At 39.7% G+C, this 22,045-nt stretch overlaps 1 protein-coding gene across 1 annotated transcript; it reads left to right on the top strand.

The window, feature by feature from the left end:
- The first annotated feature begins 1,436 nt into the window (after window positions 1-1,436).
- Window positions 1,437-21,690, top strand: LOC137135768 (protein mono-ADP-ribosyltransferase PARP14-like). Its single transcript, XM_067520330.1, has 23 exons — window positions 1,437-1,686; window positions 2,118-2,200; window positions 3,174-3,195; window positions 3,714-3,782; window positions 4,813-4,986; window positions 5,273-5,398; window positions 5,838-5,939; window positions 6,517-8,704; window positions 9,231-9,401; window positions 10,794-10,869; window positions 11,508-11,744; window positions 12,483-12,704; window positions 12,927-13,035; window positions 13,718-13,867; window positions 14,174-14,236; window positions 14,408-14,590; window positions 16,629-16,832; window positions 16,931-17,046; window positions 17,902-18,137; window positions 19,467-19,738; window positions 20,199-20,338; window positions 20,471-20,645; window positions 21,130-21,690. The coding sequence occupies exons 1-23, from the start codon at window positions 1,509-1,511 to the stop codon at window positions 21,414-21,416; spliced, it is 5,583 nt and encodes a 1,860-aa protein (XP_067376431.1). The 5' UTR covers window positions 1,437-1,508; the 3' UTR covers window positions 21,417-21,690.
- The last annotated feature ends 355 nt before the right edge of the window (window positions 21,691-22,045 follow it).

Here is a 22,045-nt window from a genome sequence, read left to right as displayed (position 1 = left end):
GCATCACAACCCACTATGACCTGATACCCTTGTAAATGAAGTTGGTCATTTTGCAGATGAATGGCTCCATTCTTTGTCATATTGCCCCATGAAAAATTACACTTGTGTGTTTTCTAACATGCATGTTGGTTAACTAGTGACTCTCAGTTGCCTAATGGTGTGAATGAGAGTGTGAAACGTTGTCTGTCTGTGTATGTCTCTCTGTGTTGGCCCTGAGACAGACTGGACACCTGTCTCTCACCCTGTAACAGCTTGGACAGGCTCAACAGGATAAGCGGTGAATGGATGGATAAACACACAGTGTTTTGGGGTAAATGTAGAGGGAGACTCATTCTCTGACCCGCTGGACTCCACTTGACCTGTAAAGGTCGCTGTGGTATGTGACACCAAGCTGTCAGCTGGGACATGGGGGTCTTTATGGATGGGACTTGTTTCTCCAGCACAACCCACAGATGTCTGGAGTTTGTTGCGTTCCTCAAACCATCTTTGAACTATTTTGCAGTGTGGATTTTCCTGCTGAGAGAGTCGTCTGCCCTCAGAGAATCCTGTTTCCATGAAGGGGTTTACATGGTCAGCAACAATGTTCAGGTGGGTGAGACATGTCAAAGTATCATCCACATGAATGTGAGGACACACGGCCTCTGCACACATACTTCCTTCCCATAGTGCATCTTGGTGCCACGTCTGACCCGGGGAACTGATGCAGATGAACCTGGCCATCCACATTCATCAGACCAGGACATGGTCTTTCACTGCTCCACAGTCCAGTTCTGATGCTCAGTTGCGCATCGTAGGCTCTCGTGTCAAACATGGGTCAAAATGGACACACTGTCCAGTCTGTGGCTTCACAGAACACACGCAACAAAGTGCCGTGCACTGTGTTTTTTATTGGAACCAACATTACTTTTAGCTATTTGAGCTACGGTTGCTTTTCTACTGGCCTTTGCTCCCTATGTGCATCAGAGTCTTGGTCATCACTGACCCTGTTTGAAGTTCACTGGTTTTGGTGGGTCCTAACCACTGCAGACCGAGGACGTCCCACAAGAGTCGCAGTTTTGCTCTTTTTTGTTGGTTTGTTTTCCACACATCAACTTCAGAGACAAAATGTTCATGTGCTGCCTAAAATCTTGCTCCCACTCACAGGTGCCGCTGTAACACACCTTCCTATGCAATAAATCTATTTAAAAAAAACTGCAAACAGTTTTCTGATAGCAGTTTCTCACTTCAACTGTCTGTGGCCTTAATGTTACAGCTGTATAAAAATCTATTTTCATATCACATATCATAATACATGATACTGATACTGTAGTGTATAAAATCCTCGGGTCATTTTCATGTTCTGGTTCATGAAAGGGAGGAAACTCACACAAGAACCGGGAGAACAGGCAAACTGCACGGTTCTGCCCCCTTCTCCCACGTTTTTTGCGTTATTCAGTAAACTGAAAGTAAAAGCCGAACGCTGAAGTCACCGCCGCTCGTCGGAGCCTCAGTTTGTCCCGCACTGCAGGATGGAGAACTGCTCCCCGCTGACCGTGGAGGGGGACTGGAGTCCGGCTCAGACCAAAACCGTGAAGAACAAACTGCAGCTTCACTTCCTGAGCAGAAAGAAGTCAAACGGAGGAGACTGCAGGGTGGAGGTGGAGGACGGAGCCCCGAGAGCCGCGGTTCACTTCACATCGGAGGAGGGTGAGTCTCGATCTGCGGGTTTTACCACAAACCGCCGAACCACCGGGCAGGTTTCTGCGGGACCAGATTGATTTAGTGGATTATATAGTTTCACACAGTCCAACAACAGAGGAACAGCGAGTTTTTTCAGATTTTCTACAAAGTGAACCATCGCGATGAAACAAAAGTGAAACCATCTCAGAGATTTACTGCACCCTTACAAGCCGCTTCAGGTTTCTGACGGGTTCGTTAGGCCAAAATGTGAAGTTGTGGCTTCTGTGTGTCACGTTACTGTAACTCTCAGCCTGTTTAACATCAACTCGTTAGGATCAGTCCTCGTTACGATAGTGAACAGTATCTCCAGTATCTGTAGTTCGATTCCCCGACGGGGGTTTTCTGCTGTGCAAAATGCTGTTTCCTGTGGGCAAATTGTGATGTGTTTTGTGTTGCAGTGAGAGCTCGAGTCCTTCAGAAAGAAAACCATGAAATCGTTGTGGACGGTCAAACTGTCAAGTTACGTCTGATTTCTGAACCAGTAAGTAAAGTTTTAAACGTGCATCATTTTAACCATCAACACGTCGTAGCTTCATTACAGTGACTCCAAACAATGTGTTTGTCTCATTCCACTGCACAGTTACAGTCGTTCTTCCTAATGCCCCCATGACCTTTATGACCTTTATGACTTTATGTTCACATTCACACCTGATGACATGTTAAAGCACTTCAAATTAATTTGTCACTGCAGATGAATCTAAATTTAACAAATAAAATCATAAAGACAAAAATGAAAGTGACTTTACCCCCAAACAAGAGGCTACATTTGGCCAAAATTACTTCTATTTCTGATACTTTTACTTTCTTTTGCTGATAATACTGTACCTCTGTGCTTTGACTTATAGAAGGTTTTAATGAAGGACATTTACTCATAATAAAATATTCTTTTGTTTATGTACTTAATCATAATTAATGCACTTTCAGCTGGTTTAATTTAATCAGACATTAATCAGTTAATTTCTAATTCATCTATCCAAACTTTTGCACTAATATAAATTTCATTATTCACTATAACCTTCCTTCCATTTTTGTTACTTCTGATAATAAAATCAAATTTGTACTAACTGATTTTGCATTATTATTATGTGAAGATTAACCCCTGTGCCTTCTTCGGGCATGTTTGTATATTTTTCTCAGCTTTCTTTCTTTTCTGAAAGAAAGGTTAAACTTTTACACATTTAACTGCTGTAAAATCCTCCTTTATTACATATGTGGTCACATTTCTGACATCTCCTGACCTGATTACACTAGCTGACTGTACATTTGTATATTGATTTTGAGTCTCATGCTTTAACCACTGTGGTAATTTCCAAAAGATGTAAATTGTAACTAATAATGTGAATGTTTCTTTCTCCACTGTATTTTACAGTTTGCATGTAAAACTTGTGAGACATATTTTCATTTACCATCATTTTATTGTGTGATTAAAGAGTCATTTTGTATTTTCTCCTCAGAGCTCAACGAACAACATCTCAGGTAAAACTAAAACTCTGCCCCCTTGTTGAGGTTTTTATAGTCACAGTTTTTTGTTTTTTTTAACAAAGTCTTAATCTTGGGCAGTCTAGTAGTTTTCTGTAGTTTTCTGCTCAAAACCCAAACCAATATTATGTCTCCTAACACTTTTTGACTTTCCTGCTCTGTTTTTGCCACTGGTTCTTACTGAAAACAGCTCAAAATACAGTATATATATATTTTTTTTACTGCAGCTTGGATGCTGCAGTTTTTAACTAAGAGAAGGAAATAAGTACACTTGAGTCAGGAATTGATGATCATGGTTTTACAAATTATTAGATTTTACATTGTTCTACAAAGGCTTAAATATCTTTAATTTATTTAAATCTTTTTAATTTATTTAAGTTTTTGTCAGTTATGAGACAATGAAAGACAATGTGCTCTGCACATACTGAGCTCTTATTAAGTTTATAATGAATCAAACAGTCATTCATTGTCAATCTCCAACTGAAATCTCACCTGGATTCTCTTATATGTGACAGATTCAAAGGAAAGTCAGACTAAGTCAGACATTAAACCAGAAAATGGAGCTTCTGCAGCAAAGAATGATGGTAAAATCACACGTACACAAAACACTGACAATGTTTCTCTATCTTACTAATACATAACCATAATAAATGTCCATTTCAATTACCTGACACAATGTAATTTAGCCTAAATTAGTGTCAGGACTATAGCATTTGTTAGCTTAATATAAGATTTACTTACCGCTTTATATGTAAAACATTCTGTAATAACTCCATACCTATGAAATATTATTTCATTGCTTTCATTTCATTCATTAGAACATCCAGTCTCATCTCACAGTCCATTATGAGGCATCTACTGTATTTATCTCTGCTGACATAGCGAGACCAGCTAATGCTAGCTAGCAGCTAACCCCGGCTAAGGTTAGCAAGCTGGCGGCCAACCATGGCTAACAGCTAGCCAGCAGCAATCTGTCATGTCAGTCATCTCAGCAACTCATTAGTCATTTTTAATACACAAATCTAAAACTTTCCATTGTTCACTGGTAAATGCTGCTGCTGACTTTGGGGGGGCTGCTGAGGTCAGTGCTAAAGAAAACCCTTATGTTCATAGCTACTTGTAGCTGCTAGCTAGCAATACTGTTCAGAAACTGAATGAAACACATCAGTCCAGTTACTTTTTGGGTTGAGCTGGAGCTGATCTCACCTGTCAGTGGTCGAGACACAACACACACAAAACAACCTGAATGTAAGTGTGGAGCTATAGATGGAGACATGTCCTCAGTCAGAATAGTGTTTCTCTCCTGGTCTGCCAGCTCGCACACAGATCTAAGGTGAGTTTAAGAAACATTCAGGGGTTTCGGGTTTTGTAAGTTTGTCCTCGTTAATATTTGAATTGTTTACATTTACATTTAGTCATTTAACAGATGCTTTTATCCAAAGCGACTTACAAGTGAGGTGCAAGGCAGCAAGAATCAAATAAAAGTCGAGCTTTGAGCCTGATGTTTTGCATCGTCTCAGTAATTTTCAAAACAATGCATTTACATTCCAAATGAAAATAAAAAGATAGAGACAGTTATGCAGGTGATGCAGGTTTTTATATTTCCCCTCTCAGACTCACAGTTCGTTCAGAGCACCACAGTCCTGCTGGAGAACGTGCCAGAAGACATGTCTGGCGATCTGCTGTCCATGCTGGTGGAGAACATCTCAGGTTTGGACTCGAGCAGCTACTCTCTGGAGATGATCCTGGAATCCAACTCAGTTGTGGTCACTTTCAACAGCCCTGCAGGTAGAAAAAAAAAACCATGTTAAAGCTCTAAAACAGTTCATTTAAGCAGTTTAAAACAAAACAAGCCAATCGTCATATTTTCAGTAAAACATTATTAATCCTATCCCATTATGTTTTGCATTACTCATTTAGATATGTTACTTTAGACAAATAGATATTGGTACGTGTGTGTAAATCACTCCAATAGTTTGTCTACAGCTGACAAAATAATCTCACCACAAGTTACTTGTATTAATTATTATATTTTGAGTCCATGTAACGGTCTTTATTACGGAATATTTTGCAGATGTGGAGAGGTTTCTCACTGTGAGTCAGACCAACAAAAACATACAGAAATATGGACTCACCGCTCGAGCTCTGGAGGCACCAAAGAGTGTCCGAGTAGAGAGTCTTCCTCCAACTGCGGTTAAAGGTACAGAAACTGCTTGAATGCTGTTTAAAATAAGTATTTAAACAGGAACATCTATCTACCAAACTCTCTGTATCTAACTTTGGGTGGGACTTTTATGGATTTTCTCCAAAGGGCAGATGAAATCAAAAGACATATAAAGTACAACTGAGGTATTTATGAGAAGAGTGTGCTCTAATCTGACACTGCCTTGACAATCACACTCTAAAGTCGTCTCACCTTGTTGTTCCATAGTAAAAATGTCCATCAGATGGTAACATCGGGTTACCAGCTCCAGGGATTTGCTCCCATTCTGCTTCAAGAGCAAGATGTTTGTCACATTATTTCCTTAGTGCAGCCTCTGATTCAAATAGTCCAAGTTATGAAAATAATAATAAGTATTTCCTGTTTTTGGCATTTATGTTATCATGATTAAAATTCTGTGTTTCTGAATTCGTTCCAGACTTGTTGGAGCTGTATTTTGAGAAAAGCTGGTCTCTTCCAGACAATATCATCATGATACCGGATGAACAGGCTGCCATTGTCACTTTCAGTGACCCTAAAGGTTTTAGTTTTATTACTGATGTTTGACCCCATGGTATTTGTTAAATTGTGTTTTGACCTAAAAACAAGATGTCTAGAATTACTTAATTAAACTATAGTTTACCATACTGACAAACTCAGGTAGATCTTCTTGATCAAATGAGAATTGGCCACATGGGCATTCAGACATTGCACTCATATGTGACACTGTAATGTGATTACATATTTGATCCACTGGTCTAAAGCTTCTGGTTTTATTTTTTCCACCAGATCTTGAATGAGCATTAGTGAATCATAGCTTAGCACAGCTTAAATTGGGTTGAGTTCAATGGTCTGCAGGCCAGACAACCTAACCATTTGTTTATGGAGCATTGGAGTATTGTCACAGCAAAGGGGCCAATGCAATCTGTTGACACCAAGTTGAAAAACAACACAAAATGGTCTAAATACTGCCTGGTGTTGTATTGCGAATAAAGCTTGATTATCTGACCTAGTTGATTGATATACTACAAAAAAAATCTATTTTATTTAAATTCCCTGCAGCCTCAAGTAGAAGGACCACTTACCTGGGCTTTCTTTTTTTTCCCCTATGTGCACAGTTGTAGAAAACATTTGTATAAAAGACCACATGTTGAGCTCGACTGCTATCAAGGTGTATCCATACTGTGAGTCTCTGGGAACGGCCTTATATGGCAATGAACGTCCAACGTGGAAGATGCCTAAGTCCTTCACAGAAAAAGTTCACCCTGCTGTCTGGAAATTCATCCTGATGAAGAAATCACTGAAAAGCATCAATGATAAGATGAGCTCGCACTTCTGCAGGGTGGAGTTATCTGTGGATAACCCTGAGATGAAGGTCAATCCTCTCCCGAGCTTTTTGAGGCAGAAAAATCTGACTGCTGAACATGTAGATAACTGGAGGAGCAGTGCTCAAGAGGTCTTTCATCAGCAAATGTCTCAGTACTCAACATTTGAATGTAATGCTAACGAATACGCATTGAAAGCAGCAGAGACAGACGTCCGTTCAGTTGTCAAGGAAGATGCTTTCCTAGCACTAGATGCTTCCAGGGGGGCTCTGACAGTGGCCGGCCGAGCTGACGATATAAAACGAATCAGGGCTCCTGTAGAGAACATTGTTCTTAAAGCCATAAATCAGATTGAACGACAGACAAATGGTATCTCTGAGCTAGTGGATTTGTCCCCTGCACTGTTCTACATCCTGAAGCAGGAAGGGTTGAAGAAAGCAGCATCAGACATTTCCCCTGAGATGAACATCTCCTATAGTGAAGACACCCAGAAGTTGACCATTACTGGACTCCCTGGAGAGGTTTTCCAACTTAAATCATGGATCTTGGAGAGGAATATGCATATGAGTAAAAAACAGCTGAACTTGTCCTCGTCTCTTCTAGACTTTCTCAAGACAGTGGATCCCATGGACATGTCACAAGACCTGTTCTCCTCCCAGGGGATCAGTGCCTTCTACAGCATTGAGACTAAAGGAGTTTTCCTGATAGGGAGTTATGATCGTGTCCTCGCTGATGCAGAGAGTAAGCTGAAGACAGTTTTGTCCTCGCAGACTCTGGATGTAGAAGACCAGAATGTCCTTAAACTACCCAGCTGGGCTGACCTGAAACAACAGCTGTTAGACACCTACAACTCCTCAAAGAAGAGAACAGTGATCGTTCAGATCTACCCAGAGACAAGAGACAAAGTATCGGTGGCTGGTTTTGTAAATCCAGTGAATGAAGTCAGCCGCGGTCTGAAAGAGTTCATTGTGAACTATTCACACTTTCAAGAAACCCTTCGTGTTGAGTCCTGTGCTGTTGTTCAGTTCATCGACAAGAAAAAACTGAAAGATTACACCAGTATTGCTAAAACCTACGATGTGACAGTTCATCTTGATTCACAGAGGCCAAGAATCAGCATCAGTGGGGCTCGTCTTCATGTCCAGAAAGCTAAATCCTGCTTTCAGGAACTGATTAGTACTTTCTGTACTGACGCCTTCACTGTGGACAAGCCTGGAGCTAAGAAGTATTTCATGTCTCAGGGAAGTCTGTTCCTGACTTCAGTAATGACGGAGTTAAACTGTGTGGTTGTGCTTCGTCCAGAGAATCAAGAGGACGAGGAGGAAGAAGAGAACTGTGAGGAAGAAAATGGCCTGTGTTATTGCAAAGTAAAGACTACAAGTGGAGTTCTGGTTTCAGTCAGCAAGGCAGACATCTGTAGGTTCCGTGTTGATGCGGTGGTTAATGCAGCTAATGAGGATTTGCAGCACATTGGTGGCCTGGCTTTAGCGCTGCTCAAGGCTGCAGGACCACAGCTGCAGAAAGTCAGCGATGACTATGTTGCCAAAAATGGACGTCTACGTCCTGGTGACGCCATCACAACCGATGCATTTGACCTGCCTTGCAAGTGCATTGTACATGCAGTTGGACCACAGTTCTCTGACTCTGATAGAACAACAGCTGTATCACGTCTGAAACTTGCTGTTAAGGAAAGTCTGAAACAAGCAGAGATGAAAAACTGCTCCACCATCGCCCTGCCAGCGATCAGTTCAGGAGAGTTTGGTTTTCCTGTCGACCTCTGTGCTGGAACCATAGCTGAAGCAGTGCGGGAATACTGTGACGGTCCACAAGGTACAGGATCGTTGACTGAGATTCACCTGGTGGACAACAATGATAACACCATTAGAGTCATGGCCACAGCTGTCAAGGAGGAGTTCAATGACCTTTCACCTACCATGACAGAACCACCCCAGAAAGGCCTAAAAGGCGCCCGGGATTCAAGGTCAGTTATGGAACATTTGGAATTATATTTTTAAAAATAATAACTTGGCAGGTAGCCTTGTCTGGTTTGGTCTGATTAAAACACATTCTGCCACATAGCTGTTTAACTGGGGGTTATATGTTTTTTTGTCCCACACCTAAGAGAGACCATAGGAATTCACTGCTTTCAGCTAAAAACATGTCTGATACCTCAACACCAGTAAAATGTTAAATATTTGTCTATGTACGGGTTAAACTAATGAGATTTGACGTCCTGAGCTTTCAAGATGCTGTCTTTGTTTAAAGCTACAAGTGACTGGCTGCTAGATCTGGCCTTACATTAGGCCTAACTACAGACACAGTAATGGTGCCACTTTCTCATCTATCTCCCCCAAGAAGTGAATAAGTATCAAACTGTCAGACCATTTTTGGATAGTCTCTGGTCTCAGGTCTACAGTTGAATTACTATTGTTCAGTCAGCAATGTACACGTTGTATATCATGTTGGAAGGTTTTTTTGTTCGAATGACTTTGTTGTTCACCTAATAGTGGACATAAGTTGGGTCAGAGAAAGACTCCCAAAGGCTGGGGACGAGGAGCACAAGGAGGAAAAGAAGAAGGAAAAGAAGGAAGAGGAAGAGCAGAAGAGGAGAGAAGAGCTGGATTTGAGGGAAACCTGCAGAGTATCAGAGGACACACTGTGGCTGAAGAGGCCAGAGGGTAAGTTCTTTTTCTTTTTATCGCTCTTTTCTATTTTCAATTTGTTCTGTCTTGTTTTGGATGTTTCAGACCAAATTACTGGAGTGAGTGGGGGTCGTCTTAAGTTCCCAGAACGTCAAAGGGATTTTATTTTGAGTAGAGCAGGGCGATATGGCCTTTAAATAATAGGAAAATCAATACACAGTATATGGCTCAACATTCTGAAATCGTTTCATGTACAGTCTCACCAGTATGATGATTCTAGTAATGACTGCAACATAAGTTTGCATTAAACCCTAAAACACTGACTATATTCATTAATGGTTTCTACATTTTTAAACGTGCACGTAAAAAGGGGAAATCACAACAAAGTTGAGATTAACAAAGTGATATTTATTCGAAATAGGCAAATCAGCTGTACAATAAAAGAAAAAGATACATAGTTTTTAGTGTCAGTTATTATATGGCAGGTTCCAATCTCGAATTGGATTTATTAGAAACCCAGCTTAATAAAAACAATACTATTTGTCCATTTTGACCATTTAGTCTATATAGTCCCCAGGACCACTGTTGTTGGGTGTGAGGCTCATGTTACCAAGGATACAGTAGATGGACAATACTTCCTGTCACCTTAGCTTTTTAGAATGTTGTATCTTTAGATACAGTTGATTATTCACAAGCAGCAATTATTACCTGGAAATGTGTTTTCCAAAATCAAAATAAAAATATAGTGTTTCCCACAGTTAAACTGCATTATTGAAGACCTGGCCGGGGACCACCTGCAGTGCCTTCACTGACCACCAGAGGAGCTCAGACTACTTAAAACCCCTAATTTAGCAGCCTGAATTTGTCCCTCCTTTAGTTTCATCCTCCCTTCATTCACCCTCTGGAATACACATGAAAAAGTGAAAGCTGCAGTCCAACGTGCAGTGAGGCCCCGATTAGCAGCTGTGGACTCACTGTGAAGCCAAGTGATGCTATAAAGACACAGGACGATATACTTAACAGTTCAAACAGAGCTGTGTGAAACGACCCGTGTAGAAAATGAGTTATGATCAGTGTAACGTCACATTTTGTTGTAAATGTTGATGAACCACGGGAAATTTCAGTGGTGATACAGGGTGTTTTTTCTGTTCCATCCCAAACACACATCTCATCTGCTTCACACACTCTCGAAAGTGAAACAAAGCATGTCTCAGACTGGCAGCTTAAAAAACTATGAAGTTACAGTTTATACTTAATGTTTGCGATATAGTCATTTAATACATCCCACAGAGAACAAGTCGCAATACATTGAGACATGTGTTCGAGACATCACCCACCTTTAATTTTGAGTTACACAATGGAAAGCAACCCAACACCAGCTCCTTGCCTGATTAAATGACACCACTCCTGTTCTTTGATTGGTTGTAGGTCAGGGAGGATGGAGCAGACCACTACCGAGGGTCTGAAGATTCTTCTCTGCAAGGGAAACATTCAGCACCAGACTGTGAGAACTGAGCATCCTGTGTCCTGTGAATCATTTATACAGCATAGTTTACAAGAAATGTGTGTGTGTGTGTGTGTGTGTGTGTGTGTGTATGTGGTGGCATAACCAAAATGCTTACTGTCCAGTTGGTGCCAAGTCTTTACATAAATTAAGGTCCTAATTCCATAATACTGGTCATGATCCATCATATAATCAAAGTATATGTTGACGTATCCGTGAGCACAAAGACGTCACTAAACATTGACCAAAAACAGAAAAGACAGGTTGGAAACAAACTTTCCCAAGTTTTTCTAAATCTGTATTTTGAGTTTAAATTGTGTTTGTCTTGACACATCTGCCTTCATTTCTATAATGTCACTGTAAATCAGAAGACAGCTAATATTACTGCTGAGTGGATATTTTAATCAACCTCTCAATCTACTCTGCATTGTTGTTGGTTTTGTATGAAGGTAGAACATATCGCAAACATGATCATCTCAGCTGAGTTTAGGAGATATGGTATTATTTCACATGATTTGCTTGGTTTGTGCGTGTGTGTGTCTGTTTTTTGGCCAGTTCAGGCACCAAGGCTTTATCACACGCAGTTAATCGACTAAACAACAGATCCCTTGTGTGCAATGCTATGATTTGCTCCGCAGACTGATGTCATCGTCAACACAATCGGAGACGACATGAACCTGGACCAGGGAGCTGTTTCCAAAGCGCTGCTGGAGGCGGCGGGGCCCCGGCTGCAGACAGCTGTTCACTCTGAAGCCAAAGCGACCAGGCTGCAGTTCGGTGACGTCGTCATCACCAAAGGCTTCGAGCTCTGGTGTCAGAACGTCTTTCACACCGTTTGTCCTAAATGGGACAATGGCGCAGGACAGGCAGAGGAGGTGAGGTTTTCTTCACAGATTAAAACAATTTTGACAATTGTGACTTTTCATTTTGGTGAAAATCCAACTAAAATAAAATAATACAAAAAGACATTTTGCGTATTCTGTATATTATTCCATTCAAAACAGCAGAGTGACCCGCAATTCTGTGCTAATGAAAAAGGGTTTTTCTAGGGAAGTCAGATCAGTATGTTGGGCGGAAATGTGGAAGACCTGTGCTGAATTTCCAGTTTTACTGTGAAACAGCTACAAGCACATGTCTGCGACGTATTGTAGGTCAAAACCACCAAATCTTAAAAGTAAACCTAAAGTTTACCTTGAGTTTCAATCAAAGGGAAAAGATCCAGACAGCAACCAGAGAACTGAAAGCAGCACATCCAGGCAGCAGCAGACACTAACATTTTCATACTTTATAAACATATTGGTGATGAATTACAGAAAATAACCAGAAACCCCAGATGCCCAAAACAATCATTTATTTGAATTATTTAATTGCACCTGGTGGCAGCACAAAGTATTCACATCCTTTACCTAAAGCCACAGTGTGTAACTATTTAAAATATTTTGACCGGAAATATGCTTAATGTGTTCATCACAATACTTAATTGAGCTCATGTCATCTTGATGTGTTTTTTAATCCTAATCAATGTACATTTACTCCCTGGACAGGAGACTGTTTATATTACCGACTGTGCCTGCAGCCCTAATTAATCTTTCTGTTTCTACTCTTTGTCTCAGGCTTTAATAAAAATCATCAAATGTTGTCTGGAGGAGGCTGAGAAGCTGAAGATGAAGTCATTGTCATTCCCGGCCATCGGCACTAGAAACTTAAGCTTCCCCAGAGACCTGGTGTGCAGAGTCCTTCTGAAGGAGATCCACTCCTACAGCCGCAGCAGGACTCCTCGTCACCTGAGAGAGGTGGCCATCGTCGTCCACCCCAGTGACGGTCAAACTGTGGACGTAAGTTTATGTGATTATCTTCTTGAAACCGACCAGCACTCCAGAGCAGACATGACTGGTTTTAGTGAAGTATGATAATTCATCATTAAGTCCGAGATCAGACTGCTTTAGTTATCTGGCTCAGTTTTAACTTCAAATCTAAAGAGAAATAAGGTTTATGGTATAAGAAGTAAATCTTTTCTCTTCACCTCAATTAATATAATATGACAACATGTTTTTCAGTGTTTCACCAATGAGTTTAAAGGTCAGACTGGTCAGAAAAACATCCATTATGAAGAACAGGATTCCAACGAATCACCAGTTCAACCGAGGAAGACACAGCAGACCTCAGGTACGAAGCTTCCAACTTTCATTAATCCCTTCAGTAATGAACAATATCCAGGGTATAACTTTGGCCTTTCTTGGTAGTGAAGCCTTTTATCTGCAGGACTGATACAAACCCTTTGGCTGTTTGATCAGATCTGATGGAGAACTCAACTTTTGTGAGCATGAACGTAGGGCAAGTCAAAAATTTTGCATGCTCCACAAGACCTGAACATTCAGGATTTCAATCCAAAAAACTATAAAAAATGATAGATCACTCTTAAAGCTGCAAAGGCTTATGAGAACCACACTGTAGCATGAGGCGCTAAATCAGTCCAACCACTGTGTCACTGGTGTGTCTAAGTCTGTGGTGTTTCATAGATACGTGCAAGGTTTTCACATCAGCACTTTACCGATTTGGCCTTCTCTAGTTGGTTAGAAGGGCGGAGCCTCATTCAAAAACCTTTAGAAGGTCTCTGCATTGCTGCCAGAACTGTTCTGTCTGTGTCACAAAAGGATCTTTACAAAAAAGATTCATTCTATAGCTTTAGGTTTAGCTCTTCTGAAAACCTGCAGAATGCGCCCTCTTCATGGCACATAGCACGAGATTTTCGTAAGCATCTGGGCGTCTTTTGTTGCAATTCAGTTTAGGTTTGATCAAAAATGTGAATTAAACCTTAAAATAACCTCAGTATGTTTTTCTTTGTCAGCCTTCTTCGGTCCAGTAACGTCCCCCTCCCTTGGTGTGTACCAGATGCAGATGGGTCAGCTCATCCTCCACGTCTCCTCAGGAGACATCACCAAAGAGACCAGTGATGCCATTGTCAACTCCTCCAATACGGACTTTAACCTTAAAGCAGGTTATTATCTTCAAACTGGGTTTTTCTGCTTGTTTTCATCTCTGTCTAGTGGTAAACAAACTACTTTAAATTACAAATGTTTTTTAAATTACAAATCCCTTAAAACAAACCATATTTTTAAAAAATCATCCTGACTTTTTGAGTATCAAACTTGACTTACATTGTTAATACACAGAGGACTGGGAGTTAGAAATATAGAAACATTCAATTGTACTTTATATTTAACTTAATGAAGAAAATACGTTTTGCTGATGGACCATAAGTATCATAATTTCTGGAACCTGTTGTCTCTCTGTCATATTTTAGGAGTGTCCAAAGCCATCTTAGACAGCGCTGGACCGGCAGTTCTGCAGGAGTGTAGAGAGATTGGTATGGAGCTGGAACTCAACCTTCATTAGTCCAGACAAAGTTTGCACCACCAAACCAGACTTTGTTTTAATAATGATTTTAAAAACCGTAAGATTACAGAGAAAATGAGGACTGATGTGCTTTACCACATTGTGGTAATGTGTACTGGGTGTTGTTTGGCTCCTTCTGTAGTGAGTGCTCCAGGTTACCAGCAGCGTCCAATGATCGTGACAACAGCTGGCCAGCTGCCCAGCAAAAACATCGTCCACATCGGAGGTCACGACCCTGCAAAGATTAAGGAGGTTGTCTACTCAGTGCTGAACATCTGCGAGGAAAACAAGTTCAACTCTGTCTCCTTCCCTGCTCTGGGAACAGGTCTGTCAGAAGTAAAATAACTATATATACTGTACATGTCAGATGACTCATAAAGTCTTATCCTTGAATCCTCTGTTTTTTTTTTTTTTAATTTTCATAATTTCATGGATTCACTTTAGCCACGTTGTTTGTAATTGCAGCCAAACAGATTTCTATGGTTGATTTCTGTCTGTCAGTAAGAAATTCTCAGAAAGCTGCAAACGTTAGAATGTCACATCCAGAAAAATATATTATCCATAAAAATTCATCAGCTAGAACAGGTAGATGCCCTTTGCCTCTACCAATCTTTATATCAATTAGTTTTAAAATCAATAATTTCATCCAGAAAATATCCAGAACCAGCCCCTCACAGAATTCAGATGTCTTGTTTTGTCCGTCAGTCCAAAAACTAAAAGAAAGTCAGTTATAGTGACAGAAAACAACAACAGAGAATCTGTAACTGTAACTAGAATATGTTCAGCCTGGTGTGGTGACAAGAAGAGCTGACAGTTGTCTTCCTGCTTAAACTTGAACTTAATTCCTAGATTCATAATATTACATAATTAAGCTGTATTGCTGTGGCCACAACTGATGATAATAAATATTATTATTAATGACCCATTGGTTGGTCTTTAAAACTTCAGAAAATAATTAAAAACACCCATTACAGTCCAGTCTTCCCATGTTTTATCTAAGCAGCTGTCCTAAAACCTTCAATAACACCACAATAACAGATTAAGACAATCAGCAAATATTTACAGTATAAAGCTAAAACCCAGCTCTAAATATTGTATAACTTTTTACTAGTGTAAAAAATTCTAATTAATAATTTGGAGAAATAAGTGATTTAAAAAAATACATCAGAGACCATCAAACATCTTTTGTATTTGCAGTGAGTGAATATAACTTCATTTGGTTATTTACAAAGACTAAGTAAAATAAAAGCTAAAGGCGGAATTATATTTCATCAATACACATAAGCATTGATCAAGACCATCACAGAGAAGGGAATTATGGGTAAACGTAGGCTGCAGAGACTCCAGAAGGCCCCAACATGCACGTCTCCTAAATCTCAACAGAGCATTGTGCGGAGATGTGCATTGAACTAGCTGATTAGATAATGTTGGGAGTTGGCACAGAACCGGGGAAGAAAGAGAAGTAGAAGAAGAAAGTGTTCATACTGTCTAGATGTTCTGATTTTATATATCATTTTATTTATGTGGTTTATTATATATTTATTACTAAAGACAGGTTTATTATTATATTCATTTGTTGTACAGCTGCTTTATTCAGCTGCGCTTTTATTAGGATGCAACATGGTCACTGGAGTGTTTCAAGATGTGTATTTCAACTTATGACTTTGTTACCAAAAAGGAATTTTAAAAAACAAAGGAAAATAAAGCTTTGATACTTCACATGGGACACAAATTATTTAGTTTCACAATTTACCATTTGGTCTTTGAAATGATCAAAGACTCCTGTTATCTCTCACAATATTCACAGTTTTATTCAACAACAACATAGGACACGACACGGTACCTGTAGTTTCTCTTGTCATTGATATTTTGTGATCTCTACTCGTGTGAAATTCAGTTCAGCAGACCACACCAGACTACTCAAAAAGGTCTACTGGTCTACTGTGGTCTATTAAAAAGGTTCATCAGGTCCATTTTATCGCTGAAATCATTTTTAACTATCACAGGCTGTGACTTGTAGAACACGCACATTTATTTTCTGTTTCCAGATTGTTTCTTCTTTTTCAGCCAAATCAGGTTTGTTGAACACGTTACTCTGTCCTCTCATGGACACGTATGTCTACCGTGCAAGTATAAAAGAAATGTGCGAACATATCCGAGTGTAGGTCCACTACATCGACCTTTACGTGTATTAACAGAGAAGCATAATTCGGCCTGAAGTCATCATCTCATCATGGTTGTAATGAAAATGGCAGGATGTAAGAGCCAACATTTCAGAGTCTCTCATTTATGTTGTCAAGTTTTACAGATTATGCTGCCTCTTTAATCCTCTTCATCGTCACTAGTTTTTCTCTGCTTGTTAGGTCGGGGAGGGGTCGACCCATCAGAGGTTGCGGGTGCCATGGTCGGGGCAGTGGTGGACTTTGTGAGGAAGAAGCACCCAAAGTTTGTTCACAGTGTGAAGATCCTGATCTTCCAGACGTCCATGATGACAGAGTTCCACAAGAGCATGAAGAGTAGAGAGGGACAAGGGGTGCAGCAGAAGACCCTCTTAACCAAGATCAAAGGTATTGGTCTTTGAAATGAGCAATAAAAGACACATTTACTGCCATACAGATATTTTTCAAACTATTTTAATATTGACAAGAATTGTATGTCATTTCAGACTCAATCACCTCCTTTTTGGGACTCGGGGAGGAGCGGTCCAACATTGATGTCTTAGTTCTGGAGAAGGAGGAGTTTGAACCTGCAGTTTTTCAGCTGTGTGCTGACAATGACGAGGTTAACACACATTTATTCACTTCATTGTAAATCACGTCTTTGAATCAAAAGTTACTTTCTGAAAACGAATCGAAACTCAACTACTTTAGAGTTGTTAGAGTTATTTTATGTGACTGACGGGAAAGTATTTCTTTCTAAACATTTACAATTTAGTATGTATTTTCTTACACTGATCAACATTATTCATGTCAAAGGAAGCAGGTGTCTACTCAGTAATTTAAATGAATTACTATAAACAGAAAATTGCATAGGTATTAAGTACAGAAAGTTACAGAAATGAAACAGTGTGAAAAGGTCATAATGAGGTTTGAACATTAAACACTGCAAATTTTTCCCAATCAATCTTCTTAAAACTGCTCAAAAACTGTCAAGATCCATGGGGATCATTAGTGAACAGTCCAGCCACAAATTCTCACTTGGCTCAATTTTGTTCCCATTTCACCAAAGAACCTTCCCCCACATGCCTTAATTGACATATTGTAGCTGAGAATTATTTTGACCTTTTTTTCTCTTTGTTAATCTCCAACAAAGCTTTGACAGCTCAGAATCAGGAAACATGTGGCCTATGTACAGTCCCTCTAATCTCAGCTGCCTCAAGCGCCCTCCCTCACTAGACTCCTTGAACAGTCCCTTGGTTTTTGTGGATGGCCTGTTCTGGGCAGATTTGTGCTATTTGCTTTCATTTCTTAATGATGGATTTACTGTACTCAGATAAACTGATACTACAGATAAACAGGTGACATTAAGAAAATGAAAGTGTTCCTGCAATAGGCCCACAGACTTTTAATGAAACTATTAAAATGTAGCAGGGCTTGTTCATAACCAAACTTTATAACCATTTCCTCGTCACTACAGGCTTTGAGTCAGGCAAAAAAAAGGATTGATGAGCTCATTGTGGCCGAGCAGGTGACAAGAATCATCAAAGATCCATACATCAGTGAGCTGTCAATGGTTGACATGGAGCAGCTGAAGTCCCTGCAAAGGGAACTGACTGTTAGCATCCATCTGGACAAAGGGCTGGAGGGCCAGGAGCCCAAAATCCACCTAGAGGGCCTGACGAGGGACGTCTTCACCGCGGAGTCTTCTATCAGGTCAGCAAACAGTGGACAGATTTATTTATGACCTAATGTCCCTCCCATTCCTGTTAACGCAATATCACATGGATCCCTTGAAGGCATATCTTTAACTTTGGCACAAGCTTCAGCCAGGACTCAAGGATGAACAGATTAAATGGGGATTGAAGGTAAAAATCAATGTGACCAACAGACTGTGGTATAGACTTTCATGACTGCATCTTGCAGGCTGAACCATTAGCCAGCTATCAGGATCAAACTCACTTTATTAATTCCTGAGGGGAAATCGCTTTCGCCCCAGTGTCTCCATGCCAGAGTATGAAAATGTACATAAGAACATAACATATAAACATAGAAAGAGAATAAGATCAAATTTAAATATAAAGTTAAAAATGTAATCAGAGTATCTGAGTTATAAAGATTGATGGCCACAGGAAGGAATAACTACCTGTGACACTCAGTAGCATCCTATGCATCACCAGCATGTCATGCAGAGGATAGGAACCATTCTCCATTTTCCCTTACATCTTGGACACTGCTGTTAAAGTGTCCACCTCCATCCCCACAATGTCACTGGCCTTTCTGATCGGGTTACTGAGTCTATGGGTGTCCGCAAGTCTCAGTCCACCGCACCAGCACATAAAAGCAAACAGAACTGCACTGACAACCAACATCCTCAGCATGGTTTGACGTTTGTTAAAGGAAAACAGAGGCTGCTCTGGCCCTTCCTGTAGGGGGGCTTCAGTGTTCTTACCCCAGTCCAATTAATTGCCAATAAAACACTCCCAGATTTTTTTATTCTTAATGCTGTATTTTCAGGCTTGTGGATTGACAGGAGTTTAGGTTATTTAACTTACATCCCAACAGTCCACATCCCTTACTGCAACATTAATGAGGGTAAAACCATATTCACTTGTGTTTTCTTGTGTTGGAGCCACTATTCTGTCCCTCTGCGTCCCCTGCTTATTATTACTTTATTACTATATATATATATATATATATATATATATATATATATATATATATATATATATATATATATATATATATATACACACACCACCAACTCCACAGGTTTTAATTAAACGCCCTTATTGTTCTAATTTGTCAAATGATGGCCAGTTTTTCATCATCATTTTAAAATTTCACTAATGACTGTAAATAAAAGTGTGTGTGGGGGGGGGGGGTTAACGTACCCTTTGCTATGATCTCATGTGAGTAACATTCTTGTCAATGCTATATTATCTCAGATATATATTATCTATATTATCTCACTTGACTTCACTGTTTGGCAGAGGCATTAAACTGTGAGGTGTTAATTACAATTTTGAATTTAATTTTCATCAGGGACATCATCCAGAAGGTTATGATGTCCGAGAACTTGAAGAACAAGGCCTTGTATGTGAAGGGTCTGGTAGAATGGCAGTATCTGCGCAGCAAAGGGGAAATGGTGCCCTTTGATTTATACACCAACCTCCAACTCGAGGAGGCTCTGGAGAAAAAACGAGATGTGAATATCAAGATCAACAACAAGACTTACATCGCCAACGTAATGCTTAAAAAAGCTGTTCGGGAAAATGGGCATAAGGAGCTGGAGCTGTATAGGAAAGAGCTGAAAGGTGAGTGGATTTTTATACATAGACTTATTTAAAGGATCATTTTTGTAACAATCCCCCCACAGAAACCAACAATGTTTGTCTCTTTAAGTAAAGTCAATGTTGGCTTTGATATCTGTGGGGATGCACTTAGAAAATGAGCAAAATAATCCTTTAACCTGTTAATAAATAACTGTGTGACAAAATCCTAACTTCTTGTTTGTTTGAAAGTTTGTTTCTGTACTTTTGGCCGTGGCTCAGTTGTCACTAAACCCCAGGGTTGTTTGTTTGATTCTGGCTTCCACGTGGCCACATGTCGACTTGTCCTTAGACAAGACACTGAAACCCCCACAGTGTGTCTGATGTGTATGTAGCATCGCCCTAATCAAAAAAGTGATGTGATTAATGACCAGGACTATGAAAATGTAAAATATACATTGCACAGAGTGTATTTCATTTTCCAAGTCCCCTCTGATTTTTGCAGAGGATCCTGCTCTGCCTGAAAACTGGGATGACATGAAAAGCGACCTCTTGAAGCTGTTTCCTCTGACTCCAGGATCTGAAGAATATAAAGCTGTGGAGACAGAAATGACAAAGACCAGCCTTTCTCCAAACATCATCAGTGTATGTAGTAATTTTACTGATCATTTCAGGGGCTTTTTTCTCTCAAAGTCATAAAGTCCACATTCAGCCAACAGAATGAGATTAATTGAGAGCAGAAAAGAAATAACTGTTGTTTTGTGGCTTTGTTGGCAGATTGAACGGGTCCAAAATCTGACACTGTGGAAAAGCTACCAGCTCATGAAGAAAGAGCTGGAGAAGAAGAACCAACACACAAACAACGAAAAGCTGCTTTTCCACGGCACCACCTCAAAAGCCATTGACTTCATTAACAAACAAGGCTTCAACCGCAGCTACGCAGGAACAGAAGGTAACCAAAGCCCAACACGTTTGTCAGGCAGAAATATTATAAATACAGATGAAGAGCCAAAATGTTAGCACGATATATTTTTACATACTGAATGATAAAAAGTAACATTCCAACAAAAAGAGGAGGGAAACACGTTCTCAAGTAAACTTTCTCATACGCATTTACTGAAGAGGGATATTCTGAAGTTTTTTGGCCCTGATCTGTGTACTTTATTAATATATAAAGATAAGATATTAATCCACAGTAGATGTCCATTAACCACACACTAAAATAACACTTTTTGCTAGATTGGTACTTTTATTTAAGGCTTTAAGTGTTTACTTTGTTCTTTCAAGCAGATAATCAATAAAATACCTAAATGATGTTATCACACCCCTGATTTCCCTGCTCATATGTTTTACTTGTTTAGGTCTTGCAAACACCGTATTTATGTGTTTAGTAAGTAACAAAACTGTACTGACAACTTTTTTTTTTTTTCCCCCAGTGGGTGCGAAATTTGGCAAAGGCTCTTACTTTGCTGTGGACCCTGTCTACTCAGCAAACGGCTTCGCCGCAGCTGACGTCCAAGGGCACAAACGAATGTACCAGGCCAGGGTCCTGGTTGGAGACTTCATCCAGGGAAAACCTGAAATGATCACCCCGCCCTCCAAAAACACTGGAAATGCTGCCGATCTGTACGACAGCGTCACCGATGACCCTGCCAACCCAAACATGTTCGTTGTCTTCAATGACATCCAGGCGTACCCAGAATACCTGATCATATTTACATAAACTGCTGTGATCTCATTGTAATTCGGTTTATTCCCTTTATTTGTTGTAGTATAAATTCAGCCTAAAACAGAAACTAATGATTATATAATACCAATGGAAGTTTCTGAATTTAAGATTCAAGTCGGGTGGAAAATGTTCTAACAACCCTTATCATGCTTCTTCTGGCTGGTTTTACATTGTATTCATTTGGAATATACTTACACAATATGCATATACACTAGTTTGAAATACTGATTATTAAAAGGAATATGGCAACAATTTTAATTAGAGCACACATTTCATGTGTATCAGTTTAATCTTTCAGCTCTGCGTGATGTGTTGACATTGTTAGAGTTTTCACCAAATAAGATCAAGTGTTTGGCAGATGGATGAGTTTGATTTCATTAAAATCTGTATTAATTTATACCATCAACACCTTTTTATACCATCTGACCTCTTTCACTGAAACATTCGCTTTTTTTAAAGTATTTTTAGAGATATAGTCATAAAATCAGGACCTCATGGTGTCACGATTTAGTAGAGGACTGAGGATTTAAACAAAACATTTAAATCACATTTAACATACAAAATAAATAGTCTGAGTTCAATCCATCTAATGGTCATCGAGAAATTTTACTCAATCACTGAAA

Source organism: Channa argus, chromosome 11 (genome assembly GCF_033026475.1).
Source record: "Channa argus isolate prfri chromosome 11, Channa argus male v1.0, whole genome shotgun sequence".
NCBI lineage: Eukaryota > Metazoa > Chordata > Actinopteri > Anabantiformes > Channidae > Channa > Channa argus.
The sequence above is the reverse complement of the archived record's forward strand: the minus strand, read 5'-3'. Positions and strand labels throughout refer to the sequence as shown.

Bases quoted from the DNA above. Each gene is read 5' to 3' on its own strand.
- LOC137135768 (XM_067520330.1), top strand. From the start codon at position 1,509: ATGGAGAACTGCTCCCCGCTGACCGTGGAGGGGGACTGGAGTCCGGCT. The intron at 16,833-16,930 runs GTATTGGTCTTT...ATGTCATTTCAG, and splicing joins CCTCTTAACCAAGATCAAAG to ACTCAATCACCTCCTTTTTG. The intron at 18,138-19,466 runs GTCAGCAAACAG...AATTTTCATCAG, and splicing joins ACCGCGGAGTCTTCTATCAG to GGACATCATCCAGAAGGTTA.